Genomic DNA, 21886 nt, shown 5'->3' with positions numbered 1-21886 from the left:
GAAGGGAAAGGGAAAGGAAGCCTCACCAAGAATTCGCAGGAGTTTACAGTGCTTACCTTGACAGCTAATATTTTCCCACTCGGGACATGATATGCTCTATAGGGAGAAAAGAAACAACAGGGTCACTAAACAACCAAAAAATGTTCATCCAGACATTTCTGCAGCAACAGGGACATGGTGCTTTCAAAGAACACTAATAGCGCTAATACTCACATTTCCACAATGTGGAATCAATGGTTTGCAAAGTGATTCTTCATGCGTTACCCGAGAACCACCTTTTGAGGCAAAACTGGCACACTGTCATCCTCCTTTATAGAGGAGAGTGCTGCGCTTCACCTCATGGCACGAGTGGTGGCAGAATGAGACCTCAAACCCATGTCTTCCAGCTCCAGGTCCAGGTCCCTGGGGCTGTCACTGTGTGGTAGGTCCCTATAGCCTGTGCAGAACCACAGAAATTAGGAGGGCCTGCTTGTGTTTCCTTGGATGGCACACACAGATAAACCGCAATGCTGCAGTTCGTCAAAATAATCTCAAACACATAGAATTAGCTATGGCTTACAACAGAAATTTCATGTAAGGAATCAGAGTTATAAGACCCAAGCATGTGGTTCTTTGGAAATACGCTAGCTCAAAGTGTCAGGTCAGATATAGTGAAATAACTACAACTTAAATCTAAAAATATGAATACGTTCATTTCTGGAAAAAAGTAAGATAACAGAGTTAGCAGAAATAAAATACCATTACTTTTCATCAAGACTTTTCGTGTTTAAATAGAGCATGACCTTGACACACGTACTGCAGGGGTTGGATATTCTGAACGTCATTTGGGAACACTCTGTTTTATAGAAACATTTCAAAACAAACCACATAACACAAACAAGCATTGTTACTGCAAGCCGATAAAAGTATAAAGAAGCTAATTCGTTTGGAAGAACTAAACTTTTGCTCTGTAGAGGGTTTTATACATTAGCCAAGACCTGACTGTTCTCTCCCTCACCTGATAAGGGTTAAGACATGAATGGGGCGGGGAAGATATGGGGGAGCAGAAGTTAGTGCCTCAGAAATTCCCTGTCTTCACCTGCCCAGCCCCCAAACTGCTCATATCTTACAAATAGAAACAAAATGTATATACTCCACTGTTACCTGAATGGAAACATCATTTTCTGCTGTTTTGGCAGAAATAGTTGTTTGGTTGCTCTGACAAAATTTTTAACAGCTTTATTGAGATAATTTACATATGATAAAATTTGCTTTTTTAAAGGTTACAATGCAGTAACTTTGAATAAATTTACAGAGTTGAGTAAATGTTTTGAAGGTAAGTGACCTACAGAAATGGGTTAGTTGTTAGAGAGCCCATAGGTATTTGTCATATTTTTCACATGTAAAAATGTTACAAATTAAGGCAAGACTATGAAAACATATATACAGAGTACATGTGTGTATCCAAACATGTGAGTGCTATAAGAACTTATTCTATTTTTCCTACTTGAGTGGGCAAAGGTCAAGCCAATTAACGAAGGCAAGCTTAGCTTCTATTATAGCAATTAACTGTACAAAAATTCAGGTAAACCTCATTTAAAGGAAAGGCAAGAATATAAAAATTAGGTGACAATTCTCTAGCCTGTGAAAATATCTAAAGACCTTCTCTAGATAACAACCTTCCTAGTATATCTGAATATCAATTATAAAACTAATCAATCAAAAAAATTTTTTTTGAGGCAGAATCTCACTCTGCTGCCCAGGCTGGAGTGCAGTGGCACCATAGCTCACTACAGCCTCTAACTCCTGGGCTCAGGCGATCCTCCTGCCTCAATCTCTCGATTTGCTGGGACTATAGATGTGCACCACCCTACCCGGCTCATTTCTTAATTTTTATTTTTGTAGAGATGGGGGTCTTACTATGTTGCCCAGGCTGATCTCAAACTCCTGGACTCAAGGGAGTATCCCACCTTGGCCTCCTGGCATTAAAGGAGTGAGTCTGGCCAAAAAAATTTTTATACTTTGTATAAAGTGCTACACATTTTATAAGTAGAAGCTCTATATTATACTGGCTTTAGAAGAAATACCACTTACTTTACTATTTATTTTAATATCAGACTTTTATAGCGCAAAGCTAAACTTCACATCATGATTTGATTCATGATACATCCAAACTCAAGTAATAAACTGATATATAAAAACATATACCATATTTTTATCAATGCCTGTCAAAAAGTTGTTGGACTAAACTAATTTGAAATGTGATTTCAAGGAATTTATTTATTCTGTATACAAACAAGTAGTATAATTTGTAAGATTTAATGATATATGATTTTTCTGTACCACAGATTCTTCCAATTTAGCTTTTTCAATATTGTGTACTAGAATCACTAACCAAGGACTGAAATAAGAAGACAAATAATTGAATGTACACACAAGGATTCAAAAGTTGTAGAAAGATCAGTGTGATGACTTTGAACAAGCAATACCTGGACTTTTGAGACCGGCAGCAGTGATAAGAAAATGATGAGCGGATAGCCTAGTACATCTTCCAGACTGGACTGTTTGGCAACTTAATTAGCTTGTCAAGAAAGCTGATCTCTTTTCCAAAAGAAATGTCTCCTATTTCGAAGTGAATTAAAGGGGAGGCTTGATAATTTAATTATGACGCACGCTAATTCATCCGTGGAGGTTTGGGTTCGATTTCGAGCAATAAAGATGCTATGTGGTTTGGTTTACAGTGCAATGACAGTACCAATTTAACATTTAATCATCAAGGAGAAGCGGGTGACAAAGGCAATGTCAGGCATGAGTCGAGTGCAACCCTTAACTTTGCAAATGGCATTCTACCTGGAGAAAAGGAATTTGTTTACTTTCAGCAGATCCTGTGTCTCAATTGCCTTGACCTTCCTCCACACATTAACTGTAAAGTGATTAATGAAGTTTGAATGGAGGCTCTGGTTACACCAAAAGACAACTATACACCTCTGCAATGTTTTAATTAACAGCTAACACTTCAGATTAGTTTGTTGTTGCCACAGTAATTACCTGTTCCCAATGAGTGCACGGAGGAATCATCTTGATGAGCTATTTTTAGTGTTTAGTCCTGAAGTGTGTTCCATTTTGTTGGTGACCAGGCCTTCTGGGAGGAGTCCCAGTCCTTCAAATTGAGTGCACAGCATACACGCTTTTGGATGGCAAAAAGCTAGTAGCCTGGCATAAACTTTTGAATATTTAAAATAACAAAGAGTCCAGCACAAGAGAATACTTACTAGTCATGCTTTCTTTTTTCATTTGTAATAACAGGTTCTAGATGACTGGACAAAGACACTGGGATCGACCTTTAGTCTCAGTGGAGTACAGAATCAGAGAATTTACTGTGCTAGTAGGAATTCGAGAAAATTGTCTAGCCTGGTCCTTTTCTTTCACAGTGGAAACACAAGCTCACACAGTCAGCAGCAAGGCTAAGACTGGAACTATGGCAGAATATACATATTTGAGAACCAAAAGGAAATATGTGCTGATATTTAATCTTTCTTAACTGAACTATGGCACAGGGGAAGACATAATTCAAAACTTATAAAGGTACTGAACTACTTCAATTCGGCTAAGGACCATCACAGCGAATCTCTCCAGGCAAGGAAGCAACAGAGATTATGGCCAGTCTCCCCTGGGTGGCAGAAGAGCAGAGGATGTGCCCAGGCTCTGACCCAAACTCTGCCAACTCCTAACCACGTGACCTTTTGGTCAACCTCACCACGTCTCACCCTCTCAAGTCTGGAGAGGGAAAGCAGTCACCACCTTATAGAGCTGTGAGGGTCCAATGATATAATACTAAGGACAGGACACAGCACTTGGCAAGCTTGAATTAAATGCCAGGAGGACAGGAAGTTTTCAGAGTAGCTGAGTGTTTTAAGAGTAACATCTGCTAAGACAGACTGAAGGGGCTCAAAGTCAGGCTCTGTGCTCCACAAATGAGTCTTCACAACAAAGAAAGGCAAAAGCTTATACTACATCATTTATTGCTAATAAAACTTAAACAAGTAGTATTATTTCATGTTGAACCAACTTTGGAGATAAAGCATTAAAACAGTCACCTGAAATGCTATGGATATACCATGATTCCAACTGTAGACTTCTTACCACACTTATTACTTGCCCACTACATAAGCGATTCACACTAGAGACAGGTGTGCAAAGTGCCCACTCAGCTGCTCATCACCACAAATGCCCTGTGAAGTCACTGCTGCTGAATGAGAAGGCCACTATTCATTCTCCTCGGGTGTATAAGTAGGAAAGTATAAGCTGCCCTAAAAATATGTATACACCTTCCTTTGGTGTGTATCCCTGTAGCTGCCACAAAACTGCGGTGCCATTCTTCACGCTTAGTGCTCAGACACTGCCCTAGTGCACTACAGAAAAGTAGGTCTATCCCTCACACTGGGCAGTGAGCTCCACCATGTTTTACCCATCTTGTATTCTTAATGTTCAGCTCATGTCCTGGCCTATGGTAAGGATCCCAAACTTTAACAATGTTTGAAAAATAATTACTCTTTCTGGATGAAAAGAAGTATCACTTAGTGCTTTACTAAACATTTTCACATTCATTTAATTAATTCCATAATCCTACAAGTTATTATAATCATCCTCATTTCAGGAGTAGATTTCTAAGTGCTGAATCAAAAGTCCTTACAAGGATTTCATGGCCTGGTCCCTGGTGACCTCACTGATCTCTGCTGCTGCCAGTCTCCCTTATCTACAACATTCAACTCTGCTCCACCAAACATTCTCCTTCCTCAGGGCCTTTGCAGCCAATTCCTAAGGCCTGGACCACTTTCCCTGATGATCACTTGGCTTGCCCCATCACTGCCTTTAGATCCAGTAGTAATTCTTTGACCTTCCTACATAAAACAGCCCATTCTCCTTTCATTTTCTTCATTCCTCGCAGAATTGTCAACACCCAATACAATTTATTATGTGTCTCCCACCACAACAAAGGAAGCACCTATTCACTGCTATCATCTTCAGTGCCTAAAACTGTGCCAAGCACATTTTGGAACATCTGTAAAACACATTGTTAAACATCTCCATGAGTGCATTTTCTCATTTGCTATAGGTCTGTTTTTCTTAAGACAGTTTCATTCAGTTTTTCTAAGAAATTGTCTGTTTTCATATTTATTGTTATTATATCTTTTATTTGTAAAATCTCTGCTCTAAGATTGTTTCCCTTTTTCATCGTAATTTTGTGATTTGTGTCCCCTCTGTTACAAGTCACACGTTTTCCCAAGAAACCAGCTTTTGGTTGTGTTGAATTGCTTCTTGAATTCTTACTTCATGAACTTTCATTCTTTAGTAGTTCTTTCCTCCTTCTTCCTTTGGGTTTATTCCCTGCCCTCACCCTTTGTCATGTCTTGCATGAGAAGCTCTGCCTATGAATGCCCAGTTGTTCTAAGGCATATATGTGAAGCTATCCTTTAGTCGTGACTTTGGTGTGTCTCATGAGCTTGCATAGATAGTACTGCTTTACTGTTCACTAGCAAATATTTTTATTTTCACTCATTTCCCTAATAATCATTTCTGCCTTAAAGTCTATTTTGTCTTATACTAATATAACCACAACAGTTTTTTTTAAAGTTCGTTTTTGCCAGGTATCTTTTCCTGTTCTTTCCCTTCCAACACTACTGTGTTTTGCAATTGAGGAACTTCTCCTATAACAGCACGCGGCTGCATTTTTAAAAATGCAATCTACCTAACCTGTAGCTGGCGGTATCAGCCTGCCTGTATTTATTTGATTGCTGACACATGTGGATTTCTTTATAACATCTTGTTCATTTACTTTCCCTCCCTCTCTCCTCCCCTACCATTATAATATACTACTATACTGGATTCTTCCCTCTTGTTACATCTGTTGGTTTTGAAGTAATACATTCTATTTGCTGTCTTTTAGTTGTTACCCATTCCGTTTTTTAACAAGCATACCTGATTTAATAAAACGTAAAGCTAACTGCTGGTTACATCCTTCTCCTAAACAACATAAAAGCCTTAGAATGCTTTAATTCCAATCAGGCACCTCTCATCCTAATATATTATTCTGTCCAGTCTTTTTTGTCTGACTTCCTTTTGATATCCCTAAGTTAATCATTGCTATTGTTGTTTTGTATAGTCAGGTTTTCCTAAATGGTTACCATTCCTTTTTTCTGGATTTCATTCTTTTCTCCCTAAAGTACTTTCCTCAGCAATAAGCTAACTTTCTCTCCCCCCATCTACCTCTCTCTCTGTCCCTCCTTCTGTCTCTCCCTTCCTCCCTCCATACACATACACTCATTTCTGAAGATGTATTTATCATGGGTCCTCACTCCTGAATGACAGTTTAACTGAGACGATTATTTTCTCAGCCTTTTAGGGTATCATTCCATTGTCTCTCAGCTGTTATTATTGATGCTGGACACTTGCTGTAACCAATTTGCTGGGCAAGACAAAGTCACTGAAGGTTTGTAGAAAGGGTGGTGATATGACCAGACATTAACTTTAAAAGCCTTACTCTGGCTGCAGATTAGCACATCCCTCCTGGAAAGAAGGAGAAATGAGAGAAAGCCAGTAGCATTCTGACTGCTGTGACAGTGGTCTAGACGAGAGGTGGTGACTGTGAGGCTGGGTGGTAAAAGCGGCTGTGGGAGAGGGAGGCAGGTGCAAAAAGCTCTGGCCAAAGAGACTGTATGAAACACGGAAATGACAAAGACAGTTCCAAAATGCCAGGCCATAATGATGGGAGCACTGCAGTCACAGTGGGGGGGCAGGGGAAGATTGGCCTCAGTGGCCTTACACTGAATGCCCCATACTTTGAAGCTCCATGAGGGCAGAGACCATGTCTATCTCATTCAACAACGTGTACACAGTACCTAGCCCCAATGGTAGGCACACAGCAGATACTCAAACATCTATGGGTGAATACATAAATGGTCAGGAGACAGGAGAAAGGAAAAAGAACAAAGAGGAACTAACAATTCTTAAGGGTCTACAGAACTTAGATTCTAACTTCCCTATGATGTCTGTACCATAAGTCATATTTTACAGATGATAACAGAAACAGACTCAGTGGATTAAGAAACTCATTCAGGGTTAAAAAGTTTGTGAGTGGCAGACACAAGATTTAAGTCTGGGTCTATCTTTCTTCCACATGTGCGCTCTTTCACCTAGAAACAGAGTCTACCACAGATGGTGGGTTGAGATGAGCTGCCTTCAGGACATCGTGAATGCAGAAGGTGGGATTCAGGAAAAAACACATGAAAAGCCTACACGCCAGAGTCCCTACCCTGTGGTTGCATTGATCCGCTGGCTTCAACTACTCTACTGCCTCATGGTCCTTCACATGCTCCTGCTATAAACTGTCATTTCTCTTCAACGGTTATTTACATTCACTGGTATATACTTTATTTAACTATATTATAAACTCTAATTACCTAATATATGATAAATTCTTATAAAAGGTCTATATAGGGTCTTCTACTCTACTAAGTTTCAAGGGCAGGACAGAGTCCACTGTGTTCACTGTTATACAGCCAACCTCCACCACAGTTGCATGACACACTCTCCTCTTAGACTAGACCCTGACCTACATAATTAACACCTAGTACATATCTCTGATCGCCAGGCAGTGTGCTATGCATTCTGGATTCACAGAGAACAAACCAGACCAAGTCACTAATCCCGTAAAGCTTGCTTTCCAACAGGGGCTGACTGACAGTGATCAAATAAATATGCAATAAGTCAGATGCATAAGGGCAATGAAAAAGAACAAAGGTGAAGAGACAGAGAGGGACAAGACTAAGGACACATTATCTAACAGCAGGGCTGGGGGACTAGGGGATTCCTCTCTTAAGGTTGTGTTTGAACACATGGGAACATGCCTTTTGGATATCTGGGGAAAGAGGATTCCAGGTAGAGGAGGTGGCAAATTCAAAGGTTCAAGGTGGAAGCATGTGCTTCACATGTGTGAGAAAGAGGAAGAAGCCAGAGGGCCTGTGGGGTAATAGAGGACAGGGTAGTAATGGGAGGACACTGGGTGGCGCCACAGAGGCTACAGAGCTCTGGCTGTCCTTCCTGTGATCTGAGAAATCATGAGCAGAGGTGGAGAGCTAATAGTTTAGAAAGGTCACTTTGGCAGCTGAGTAGAGATAACACATTGCAGGAAAGCAAGGGCAGACACTGGGAGGCTAAGCGAGAAGCCACTGCAATAGTCCTAGTAAGAGGTAACAGTGGCTTGCAACAGAGTAGCAGGAAAAGAGTGGTGAAAGGAGGTCAGCTTCTTGAGATATTTTTGAGGAAGAACCCACAAGACTTATGGGTAGATTTGATATAATCTGAGACAAAAAGAAGGATAACAAAGGACTGCAAAGTTCTGTCCTTAGCAATTTGTAGAACAGAGTCTCCATTTACTGAGAATAGAAAAGTTGCAGCAGGAGCCAATTTCAGAGGAAATCACGAGTTCCATTCTAGGTAACTCTGAAATGCCAGAAGATGCTGACATGGTAATGTGAGTCTGAAGTTCAGGACTGTGGCTGGCTGGAGGGACACAGCTGGGCTTGCTCAGTTTAGAGACGGCATGTGAAACCACAGAGTCGCACACGCCCACCCAGAAAGTAAATTAAGCAGAAAAGAGGCATGGGGACTACACTCCAGGCTGACCATGAGAAGAGACAGTGCAGACTGGACACTAACAGCATACCCAGAGAATGTTGGCCCTGAGGCCAGGAAGCTGGTATTGTCTCCCCACTGCCAAGTGAAGACCTTGCACAAAGTAGATGTTCACAGAACCCGTGACCACCTTCAGGAGCAGTATCTGAGGACTAACGCAACTGACTGAGTTATCTGCTCTTTGAAACTTGAAAGATGAGTCTAGGCAGCACGCAAAAGTCAGGGGTGCCTACCTTCTTCTAAATCCTCATGGGGTATATTAAAAGATGTATCGCTACAAACAATTAAACTCAGTTTCTAAAAGAATCTTTAAAAGTAAAGAAAAGAAAATTTGAAAACAAAATGTTAAAAAGTCCACAGAGGACATAAGGGAGAAACAACCTGTGCTCGTATTCCGACATCTGGACTCCCACACAAATTTTTGTCATGCGTAAGATCAACTGCATCTGTATGTTACAATGTTTACTAAAATTATTTATGCTTAGAATTTCAAATTCTAGAGAAACTAAAAAAATATGAATCGTCCCAGCTGACTCCTGTTCACAAAATAAATAACCTAGAGCTGATCATATATTTTCTGATAAAGCTTGTACAATCTCATACAATTAAAGTAGGCATCTAATTTCTATAGCACTATTCTGCACATGAATTTCTAAACATTCCCATCAAATCATTTTAAATTATGAGCAGAAAGAATGTATAATAGGGAGCATAATGCTTCTCTAGTGATGATGAGTAGGATATAATTAAAGAACGGGGGCTGGCCTATGACTATGAATATTTCAGATTTCAGCACAGCTGACAATATGGTATGTTAGTAATGTCCATCTATTAGCAAAATAGTTATAAAAATGAGTACAGAAACACTCTTCCCTTTTTTCTTGCCTCTTGGAGAAAAGACTTCAAGATTAATTGCATGATAATGACTTCGAATCACAATGGCAAAAAGGCAGAACTGAAAGGCTATGGTCCTATGAAAGGGTGCGGGGCACTTCTTTCATGAACCATGTGAACTAAATGCCACTTACTTGAGTTCTACTTCTCACATAACATACTTCAAAGGAGGTTAGTGAAAAGAGGGACACAATTACCCTGTGAATTATTTATAGTTTTAACAAAGGGTGGAAAGTTCTCCGAATGGATGGGAAACCTAAGAAAATAATAATCCAGTCACTAAAAGAGTAAAGCAATAGTCAGGATTAGGCTTAAGAAATTTGAAAGTGATGGTCTTATTCTAGGAAAGAAAGTGATGTTTATTTTGTCCCCAGTATCTCTTAGAGGATAGGTAGGAAACAAGAAAGGAGGTGAGCAAAGGCTATTTTTAAATAAATAGAAGTACAGCTCACTGCAGAGATAGTGAAGCCTCTCCCAAATAATCAAGTCAATTATTTGCTTTTTGTGCAAAGATTTCACAGCCTGTGGGACACACTGGAGTCCCTGATTCTCTGTTCTCTGAATGTCCTGGAGAATTCCAGGATGTCCATCAGAGGCACGGCAGAGGCAGAAGGACAATGCAAAGGAAAGCTCCCTGACACCTGGCTCATTGCAACAAAAAGTTTGGTTGGGAGGAGACAAACCATTGTCTAAAATGTATCTCTCAATTCCTATTGGTATAGAAGGTTAAGAGTTGGCCACACTCAGATTATAGCATTAAGTTCACTTCCTTATTTTAAAAAATATAGTCTTTGTTAAAGTCACTGATCATCAGTTTCCATACTTACAAATGCTGTTTTCTTGGTCTTTATCTGACATTTATTTACCCAAAAAAAGTAACTCTGCTTTTACTGTTAATTTAGAATGACATGATAGAAGTCTTTCTTCAACTTAGATGTTTTTCCATTTCAAAGACTTTTTAGTCTTGACATAAAATAAAACTAAAACTAAAAGAACAGAGACAGTAGAAGTCAAGAGGACATAATGTACACTCTGAGGAGATACCCACATGAGACCTTGAACTTCATATTTAAACAAGGAGCCTAAGCATGGACTATGTTACATTATTCCAAGGATGATGAGGCTGAACAATCCTGAAGCAAGACCAGAGATGCAAAGCACTTTGCCATACAAAAGTCAAGTGCATAAATGAGTAAGTATACCAATATATAAGCAAAATAAAAATCTGCAATCTTGTGAGATTAATTTTTAAATTCTCTGGATTTCATCTTTTCATGTTTTCAGTAACCAAATGCAAACTAGCTAGGGCTCAGCTAACGAAAAATTGTATTGCTTGGTCTTTCTAGAGATTTGTTCACTTGGGATGTTTCTTTAGAGGTAGATTGTACCAACGTGTTTACAGCTAATAGTCAGGCATTGGCATTTCAAGGCGTGTTGTCACATACTCAAATAGCCATCCACAGAAAAATTCAAATGGTTTCAGGGAAATCAACACTGACAGTTGTTGCCTTCCATAATAGATAAACACATTAGCCAGGGCTCTGCTGTTAAAATAGGAAAACCAAAGTAAACAGCAGTTGTAAAAAGAAGCTTTTATGTAAACAGCACTAGTTCAAACAGCGGTCTTTGCCAAACTTCCTTCTGCCTAAAAATCCATTACAGATGTTTGACTACTGATTGCAAAATAATCTGTGGTTAAGGAACAGAGCCCTCCAGACAGTTTAAGTGTCAAATCAAACACATGATTAGGTCAAAGATAATAATTTCAAGATACTGACTATGCATAATCAGCCTGACATGTGACATGGGAACTTGGCTAGGTTAGGAAGATTTTCAATGAGAGAAGAGCTGCCGTAACCCTACATTTTATCATTTCTTCTTTCTATCTATTCTGGCTATATACCCCTTTTCTCTCACACCTGCCTCAGAGTTAATGTGGTCATCACTGCCTCCATATTTCTCCCATAAGTTGATGTGGTCTGGTTCAAGCCTTTAACACGATCCACATCAACGAGAGTAATGTCTTTTAATATATGGCCTAAATACCTTTGAGGATAAGGAAGCTACCGTTGTAGTGACCTCTTGATCAAAGGTTCTGAAAGAATGTAATGAGCAAAACAGAGAAGCAAGAGAGACAAAGTCCAACAATGAGAACGAAAGAAATGGAATGGCCAGGTTATACATGTGGGGAAGCATAGGAACGCGCCGAGGACTAACAGCTCTGAAACTCTCCCAAAATGGTCCAGCTCTGAAACTCTCCCAAAATGGTCTGGCAACCCGAGAGTCTCTGCTCACAGTATCTTGAAAAACTAACAATCAGTCACTTCCCTAACTCAGATACAAAAATGGCTACTTCAGAAAATCTCCTTTTACAAATAATATGCTATGTACTTTACAGTTTGCAAAACATTTTTCTTTTTTTTTTAAATCAAGACAAAATTTAATATATGCACACAGTTTTATATATATGCAGCAAAAAATTTTTCATATAGGAAAGCTATTTGATTTGCACAAAAACTTGTGAGATAGATAACTGATAAGGAAACCAAGGTGTGGAGAGGCTACTGACTGCTTCAAGACTCCTGTCTTCAAGCACTGGAGTAGGATGTTGACTCAGGTCCTATGAAACCAAACCCAAGGCCAGGCTCGGTGGCTCAGCCTGTAATCCCATGCTTTGGGAGGCCGAGGTGAGTGGATTGCCTGAGCCCGCAGGTTCAAGACCCACCTGGGCAACTTGGTGAGACCTCATCTTTAGAATAAAAAAAAAAAAAAATTAGCCGGGCGTGGTAGTGTGCGCCTGTAGTTCCAGCTACTTGGAAGGCTGAGGCGGAAGGATCGCCGGAGCCCAGCAGGTCGAGGCTGCAGTGGCCGGGAGTGGCCACTGCACTCCAGTCTGGGCGACTGAGTGAGACTCCAACTCAAGGAAAAAAAAAAAAAAAGAAAGAAAGAAACCAAACCCAGTGCTTCCTAGCAAGCTTTGTGTGGACAGACTGGTTGCTTCTAGATCCTCTAATTCCAGTTGTCCTCAAGGTTCCGTGGATATAGTCAGTGTTGATTTTTTAAAAGCAATAGGGAATATCGATTGACTGACTCACTTTTCAGAGTTGCATTAACTTTTTCAGGCCACTGGGGTACAATTTGCTAAATTACCTCTTCTAGAACACTAAATAGCACCCTAGTGGGTCAAAGAGTAAATGCACCTCTGAAAAGTGAGCCATTTATTCCCTTCTTCCCTGTAATACCAGATGTTATATGTCCCCTATGACAGAAATATTAACCCATTTTCCATTAAAAACTCAAGAAATGGTCCCACAGTGATAAAATGGGTATGGGGAAGCTTCCAGGAACGGGGAGGGGAGCAAAATCTCTCTAATCCTGCCCACAGTACTGCTGAAAGTCAATGCAGACCTACATGAAAATACTCATTTTTCATTCAATGGAAATTTATTTTAATCAAGATCTCAAAACAGAATAAATAAATACATCCAAATCTGTGGCCTTTGGGGGAGATGTGCGGGGTTCACCCTGCACCGCAGTATTGATAACGTAAGTGCAGGCTTCATCTTGCTTATGAAATAAGGAGTGTCATCAGCAGCTGGCCTTGCCCATGTAGCATGACACTACAGGTCTTCTTTGTCTGAAAGAAGAAAATTCCTTGGCTGGCAAGTAAGGGTATTATTACTTCTAATCTCCATGAAAGCAAAGCCTCAGCCTATGTTTTTGAATTGTCTCAGGAACAGCTATTGAACGATGCACTGTTTGTGAGATACCTCAACAAAGCCAACTTGTAAGTTCTCAGCACTGTTAGTCCCTTATTCTTCTGGAAGATGGCTATGCAATGAAAATGAGACAACTTTAATTTAAGAATCATCCAGCTTCTAATTAAACCGCCATAGGCAGCTGGTTGGATAAGTTTTAATCAGTTTCAATCACCTATTGATTGGTATACTGAAGCCTAAAAAATTAAAAGTAAAAGATGATTGGGGAATTGTCCCATCTCAGAACAACAGTAGAGGCCTCTGTAAATAACTCCTCTTTTAACCATCAGCTAAATGAACACTTCAATACTGCAGTACAAAGTCTTCTGCAAAATTACTTTAACTAACAAGCAGAAATTTATCAGCTTCAGCCAAAATCAATGCTGAAATCAATTTGAACACTGGTTGTGTCTAAAGGGGCTCATTGGCAATTTAGGGAAATTACACCATGTAAATGCCTGTGCTTTAATTGAACAGTTTCATCAACTAGGCTGTGATTGCTGTCCATTCATTTATTTACTTTCGCTGCAGCTACCATTCTGCAAAGAAATGGCTTTTGTCAGGCTGGAGAGAGGCACTTTATCTTCATCGGTGCACTTCTGTGCACAGCAGACTTCATGAAACGCGCATGTCATGACTAGGGTCAAAGGAAGCCAAAAGAGTCTCCTTCATCAGAGAAATGGACACCACAAGCCCCCGTCACACTTGGCACCTCCCAGAAACGGCCATCTTTAAGCCAGTGAAGTGAGGGAACCTGAGGAACCCCTGCCATGACACTGTTCTGGACAGCAGAAGGAAGGGCTGGACTTCCAACCCGGTTTCACCATACACTCTTGAGAAATTATACTTCAAAAGGTGAGCAGTGTTTCATTTTAGAGCATCCTTTGCCATTAGTCAAGACCAGGTGCTATGCTCCAATCCATTCAGGAGATCATGGCTTAAAGGTATCCCATATCCTTTTAAAGTAGGACAATGGGAAGAGAAAGTGGAGAGGGTCTACGTGAGCAGAGAGAGACCAACTCCCCTACAGAGACCGGAAGCCCCAAAGTCAAGATCCCAGAGACACAAATACACTCACAAGATCACGGAGTGAACAAAACCAAAGATAAGATTTCCAGAGAACCATATGCCAAGTAAGTGAGGCTGAGAGATCAGCACTGACATTCCTGAGGGGGTCACCTGTAAGGGACATGTACCTAGGCACAAAATAGAAACACAAACTCCAGGTGAAGTCAATTTGCTAGAAACTGCTGGCAGAAATGTTTAGGCCTGCATGTCCTCTGCTCATCTGAGCTCCTCAAGGAACCAAATGGCAATGACAATGACTCACCAACCAGGGCTCAGGTAGGAGCACTAGCTCTAGGCTGGTCCAGCCCTGCCTTGCTCCCATCCTGAGGAAAGCCACACCATCACCTGTGCTGCCATGTCCAGTGAGGCTGCAACACCTTGTGCGCTCAGCCACATTCCAACCCAGCTGGGACGGCCCAGGCACGTAACAGGGGACTCAGCCTGTCACTATGAGCACCTCATGTCTTAGGGGCACCGAGGCAGGCAGGATCTTGTAACATTTTATTTGAGTCTCTGAAGCAGCAGGGAACTTCTCATTTGCCCTTTCAGTCCGGTCCCCCAGTTGCTGTGCTCCACAAACACCACAAATTATCTCCAAGGGAAGTTTCAAGGAAGAAGAAACACAGTGTCCACAGACTTGGCTCTATACATGTGTCTGTGGTGAAAATTCATCATGATCTCACCCATGAATCACTTCACTACCACTCTCAAGTTTCACTGATGATCCATATTTTTGCTGAGACAATGTAAAAGTATTTTTTATTCACAGTTTTGAGATAACTTTTCTGAAAACTTAATTATGGTTTAATCATATGGTTTTACGTTTATTGGCTAAGTATACTGTTACATTTTGCTGCTACAGTTAGAAGTAATAATAGAGTTGTATGTTTGAGAACCTTGCATGATATATATTTTCCAAATACACTAAGCTTGTTAAAATGCTATATTGATTGTGCCCTAAAGCAAGTTCTAATTTTGTCCGAATGCTTTTCATTTCATTATTTAAAGTCACAAAACAAAAATCATGAACTCTCAAAACAAAAATCATGAACTTTAACAATACTTTAACTTTTTTCTTCCTTTTTGCAATACTGACAAGGAAAAGCATAGAAATTTTAGGGTTATGTTTAGAGAACAACATAATACAAAGTCATATTTTAAAAGCAAATTAATGTTTAAAAAAAGTTATGCTGGATACTCACAACCTCAATCCCCATTGCTATTTCCTCCTCTGATTTCACAACCTGCTCCTCCAGTCCAGTGTTAGTATACACATCAGAACCCAAACACAATTCACTTCAGTAAGGCAGCAATTTAATAGAAACATGGTCTCTCACATCAAAGTAACCAACAACGGAGCAAAGAAAAAAATCTGTGTGAAAGTTATACACAGTAAATGCCTTTTGGACTTTCCAGTGAATTATTTTCCAAAAAAGCAATTTAAGGAAATACCCTAGATGCTATACAAATATTTGCTTGTGGATATGCCAGCCAGGAGACTACAATTTTCTAACACATCAAGTACTGTAAAAATAGCTAAAAAAAAATGTAATGTCTTATAAATCAAGAAATGCACCACCTCCACTAGTACAACCATACGATTAATCCAGGGATTCAATTATTAAATTCTGTTTTTCATAAGTAAGGAGACCCAGAGGACAGACCAAATAACAAGTTATACTGTGATAACTCTATCAGCATCTACTAAACAGCCTCTGAAACTGACCACTAGAAGCAGTACATCAGTGACATTCAGAACTTATACATTAATTTATATCTTATATCCTAAAATAATTTGGCTTAACAGGAAATTCTGAGACTAAGTGGCACACAGAAAAAAACCTTGGTATGATCTAGGTGTCGGAAGACCTGAGTTTTATTCCTGGCTTGACCTTGGACATGCTGCCTAACCCTTCCAAGTTTTATCTTTCTCATTGGTAAAAAGGGGGTGACCATACCTCCTCAGCAAGGACTCAGCAAGGAAGAAGAGACCAGCATGACCAAGCCCTTCCATTTTTCTGCTCTCCCCAGAGCTCACGCTACTCCCACCACATGGGCCAGACACGACCGCTGTGCCCGCCGTGGGCCTTCTGCCCAAGTGGTTCCTTTCCCCACAGGTTCCCATCCTGCCCTTCAGGCCTGGACTCAAGTAGCCCCTGCTCAGACAAGCCTTACAGAGAGCCTTCCACACTCTGGAGAGAGCCACAAGGTCGGACAGCATCTTCCTTCAGGGAGCTTCGGGCATGGGGCTTCATCTGTCCAGTTCACTCCCAGGTCACTCGTGTTCAGCACAGTCCTTGGCACACGGTGACAGTCAGGAGGTATTTGTTCAATGAATAAATGAATGCATATAAGAAAAAATTTAAAGTACAAAACAAAGCAAAACCTGATGAAAGATTTCTATGGCAACTGAATGCTGAACTCAGTTCTGAAACTTTAGACTCAGGAGAAACCTGTGCTGTTGTATCATCCCAGGTCTCCGTGGGAATCCTTTGCTCGGCAGTTCTGGCAATAGCCACACCATTCTGCTTAAGGCAGGAGAGGTCACTCCCCCCCATGGCCGCCCAGCAATGAACAACACCTTGTGCCCATCCACATGCTGTGAAGACCCTTCCTCTACAGGTTAATTCCCCAAACACTCCCTAAGTGCTATGACAGGTAAGGCACTGGCCAGACCCATGAAGATGCCCCCAAGACGACCCAGCATGAGTCTGCTCCAGGGAGCACAGCCCTGGGAAGGAGCAGGGCAAGAAGAATGGCACTCACAATAGTAAGAGGCAGGCAGAGAGACAGCTGAGACAGATGGTCTGAGTCTTGTTTTGGGAAGAACACACAGAAACCCATTCCTCTTCTACAGAAGTGCCCTTCAGACTTTAAGGCAGCTGCCACAAGGCTCACAGTCTCCTCTTCCGCAGACACAAGTGAACCAACTCCTGCCGCTCCTCAACCCAAATGCCGGGTCCTCCGTGAAGCCCTCCTGACCCTTCCTAAGGAAGGGGTCCCTCTTCATCCCCAGGTCTGGGAGTCACATATACATGTGGCCCAGACTGCGAGGCCCCATGCTCACCTGGAGACAGACCTTCTGCCTCCCTCTGGATGCAGGTCCCATGAGGCTGGGCTGCCCCCAACATCAACACGGTGCCCTCTACACAGTGTGCTCAGAACGCAGGCTGCTTGGCCACAAGTGAGGCCTGGACAGCATAACCCCGGCCTCGTGGTCCTCACCATACTCCCCTGGCGGTCCCGGAACTGTCCACATGCAAGAGTGGCACGCCATGGGGTGAAATCCCTTCTAGAGGCAACGCCTTCCAGATGTGGCCACAGAGCAGATTTCAGACAGCCACAACATCACTCCCATCTATAACACCATGCACCCATGTAACTCTCACCTGTCCACGGCCACTTTTGCTGGGGGTTTTAAACTTCTTTATGAAGAAAGCATTTTTATTAAAATAACATATTAAAAAGAAGTCTTGCCACTTCAAAACTATTTTTTCCCTGAAAGGAGATGAGGTTGAAACACTTAGATTCAGCAAATTCTTACTTGAAATATTACCATAATGTATTGATTTTTACCAGACTCAATTGACTGAAAAGTTGTTTGTATAGCAATATTGGCCAAACCAATATACTAGAACAATTTTGTTACCCATTGTAATCAAGTGCATTTCTGAAGTATAATTATGCTGTCATAAAAAATAAAGCCAAGACACTCTTTTCCAAGCAATAAAACAATAAGGGCTATAAAATAGAAAGAAGAAAAGGCTAAACAAATGAGATTTTTAAAAATGAAATTTAGTGTCTTTCAAAAACACCACTGCCTCTCTTTCCTTCCCTTAAGCCAAGGTTAGCAGAAAATGATCAATACTTCAATCTCAATAAACTATTTCAATAATAGTTAATTCGGGTGGAAACAGAGTCTGAAAATCTCTGCTCAGCGACCTGTGACATCCTGTCATGTTGGCTGGATGCCAACAATCCATCACTGTCATAATGGATGTAAGCACGAGTGAAGGCACAGGAGCATGGGGGTGGGGAGGGAGGCAAAGGTAAGAAAGGTGTGGAGCCTTGAGCTCAGGCTCCTTCCGTGATTCTGATCAATACAACACACATTATTGTATGAAACAAAGTCTATAGCAGCGAATGCTGAGGGGAGAGAGGGAAACATACATAATTAATTTTATTTGACAAATACTCATTGATTTTCTGAAAACATTCATACCCTTGTCTGTCACATGACACCACAGTGCAATACAGCCAGAGACAAGTATTTAATTTTGCATTAGGATGAGGCCTTGTTTGCTTGTTTAAAATATGATCTTGACTGCAAGGAAAAGGCTCTTCATTTGATTGGAAATTTAAAGTCAAAATAAATCAAACAATCACCCTAGCTCTCAGGTCAATATCAAAACCATTTAAAAACTACTATTAATTTACAAGATATACGTCAGGGAGATAAAAACATAAAGGCGTGGGTGCAGTGACACAGTACTAGTGAGATTGGGGCCAGACCTGCTGTTCTCTGGACGTGTGACCCACAAGGCTGGCTGGTGAGAGAGAGCCAGGGTCTTCCAGTTCCTGTGAGTTCCCAGTGTTCACAGTGGCAGGGCTCTCTCATCCTGTTTTCCCTCAGGAGTCTCACGTTTTGAAATATTTTATTTGCTAAACAGCATTTCATTAGGCAATTCATATATTTTCTCATTTTATACAGATGACCATAAGAACTTATAATTTTCACTAATTAAATTGTTATTAAAATGAGTTAATATCATTCCAGTCCCAAACACAAATGTAATGCTTTAGTTGGCATCTACAGCCATCTCACAAGCACAGAATACAACCTGATAGTGCACATGATCTCAGTCACCACCTCCGAGGGCGACCCCCAGCTCACTGCCTCACAAGTATCTCTGAAAATAGAGACAACAGCAGGAAGAAGAAGACCAACATCTTTGAGGATTACTATCCCTTTCCTCTTCTAATTGTCTCTAAATATGTTAAAATTAATTTTTAAATGATGGCACATATCTAACCTTCAAAACACCACAAAGGCAGAGGTCATGCTACCCATTAATGTCACTGAGAAAATTCTACCCAAAGTCTAGATCAGACCCTTAACTATCCTGTAGGAAGGAGCTAGAGATAGAAAATTCATTGTTTTCAAACATCTAGAGACTAGAATATATAGCTCCAAAGCTGACAATTTGAGTCTTAGCTTGAATAACGGGCATAAGGAAAAAATAACATAAAAGATGATCCTTCAGTGATTTTTGGCTGATTTAGCACAATTTAATCCTAAGAATTTAATACTACTTCATTACTAGACCCCAAGTTTGAGTGATTCCATAAAACAATGTGCCACAGAAGCAGAGTCCAAGCGACTGGTTTTGGAATCAGCAAATGTTTCCCAGGTAACTGGGCCTGTGAAAGACTTTCATTTCAGTGAGACATACCATCCAAGAAAAGAGAGCTGTGACTAGGTGCCGGGTCAATGCATGCTAAGTACTCAAAGTTTTAACATTCTAGAGAAAGTTAGTCATGAAAATATATGTCCTTAGTTTAGAAATTTGTATTCTTCTAGATGAATGTTCTAAAACAGTTACACAATCTCTAAAAGTAGCAGGCTAAGGAATGGTCCAACTACAGGTCTCTACTAAAACCTTGTGGAGGCAACCTTACTTGTCTCCTCCTCATTTCAGCCAACATGCACCAGGATCCATTCTATCCTCCAGACTGCGCTGAGTACACTAGGAAACACAAGGAAACACAGTGGACTCAGTGTGACCTTGAGAAACCACACTGCCTGGGGGGAAAATATCAGAGAAGAAAGAGACCCCATGCAGGGAGGGTTTTCTGCTGAATGGCTACCAGGCGGTAAGTCCAGACTTTCAGGAAAGAATGGCCTTAACATTATACTAGCTGTCCAGCAGCAATGTGAAAATAAATTATGGTAAAAGAAAAAAATACTTTGAAACTTAAAAAAAATCATTATATGTCAGATATAATAAATCTTATTATTCATGAAGCAACTAGAGAAATGAAAACACAGACATATAATATGTATCATAATACAATGCAAAATTTCTCCAAGGTAGTTCAATAGAACTATAATTCTGTGAGATGGTTATAAATTTTACTCCAAAAGAGTACTATGGCCAAGTCAGGGTAAGAAGCACAAGGTTTAAATAATCAGTCCCATATTAGTACTGCCATTACCAGTAGCTCACATTTCCTAACTGTCAGGCACAGAGCTGAGCCTTTTACAGATCATCTCATTTACCCCACAACAACCTTGTAAGACAGATACTACGATGATCCCACCTTACAGTTGAGGGACCTGAGGCATATGATATTTTTGTATAACTTGCCCAAGGTCACACAGCTAGTTCATGACAGAGCCAGGACTCAAACTAAGAGCCCCCACACCTAGCCACAACAAATACTCTCTCAAAGCTTTTGAAATTCGTCGTGAATCTCTCAGAGGGGAATAGAACATGTGTCTGTCCTGACTTTATTAATTTTTTTTTTTGAGCAACCTGCAACATTTTGGAAAATGGAGCAATAATGAAAATGCATTCATGACCTTTTCCTAAACTCCTTTTCCTGGACTTGGGCTATACATTAGTCTAAGGAATTCCCTGTATGTTCCATGGAGCCCAATTTAGTAATCCAAGAAATAGCCACTGACAATTACCACCCTGGGTCACTATCACAATAGAGAGAACAACTCTTGTTGCATTACATATCATATCCCTTGAAATTCACAACATCCCTTCAAGTGAAGTAAGACTAAAATATTAAATTTCTGCTTTGCACTTATTAGCTTTATTACACTTTATAAGCAAAAAATGAAACAGGCTCATTAGGCAGTTTTGTTACCAGTGAGTGGATTTTCCAATATTTTCTTCATATAGTTTATGTAGCATAGCCTATAATGTAATCAATTTGTTTGAAAACCCACAATTTTTGTTATCAGCGCTATTAATGTAAACTTAGTGTAGGAGAAACTCAATCCTAACACATCAAACATTCAGTTTGGGAGAATCTGATAAAGTAGATCCTCATTTCTTGATGATTATGCCACTTTTTTGTGAACTAAAAGCCAACGATCTAAGAATAACAGAAACTGAAGCCCAAACACACTGAAGCCCAGTGATCAGTGATTTGTTACATTCATGTTTTCTTCCCTTAAGAATCACATAAGATGGCCAGGCTTGGTGGCTCAGCCTGTAATCCCTGCACTTTGGGAGGCTGAGGCGAGTAGATTGACTGAGCCCACAGGTTCGAGATCAGCCCAGGCAACTTGGCGAGACCTCATCTCTATAATAAATAAATAAATAGCTGGGCTTGATAGCGCACACCTGTAGTTCTAGCTACTTGGAAGGCTAAGGCAGAAGAATTGCCAGAGCACAGCAAGTCGATGTTGGGGTGGTCGTGAGTGTGCTACTGCACTCCAGCCTGGGTGACAGAGTGAGACTCCAACTCAAAAAAAA

General features: G+C 40.6%; 1 protein-coding gene across 2 annotated transcripts in view; it reads right to left on the bottom strand.

Moving 5' to 3' along the window:
- MAP2K5 (mitogen-activated protein kinase kinase 5) overlaps positions 1-21886 on the bottom strand; it is a 237197-nt gene that overhangs the window by 160220 nt on the left and 55091 nt on the right. For both annotated transcript variants that reach the window (XM_008064694.1, XM_021715641.1), the window contains exon 9: positions 57-96. In XM_008064694.1, coding sequence (XP_008062885.1) covers positions 57-96 — 40 coding nt within the window. The remainder of the gene's footprint in view (positions 1-56; positions 97-21886) is intronic.

This window comes from Carlito syrichta, unplaced genomic scaffold (assembly GCF_000164805.1).
Source record: "Carlito syrichta isolate Samal-C Ts95f unplaced genomic scaffold, Tarsius_syrichta-2.0.1 Scaffold101933, whole genome shotgun sequence".
Lineage (NCBI taxonomy): Eukaryota > Metazoa > Chordata > Mammalia > Primates > Tarsiidae > Carlito > Carlito syrichta.
Note: the sequence above shows the minus strand (reverse complement) of the source record. Positions and strands in the feature narration are given on the sequence as shown.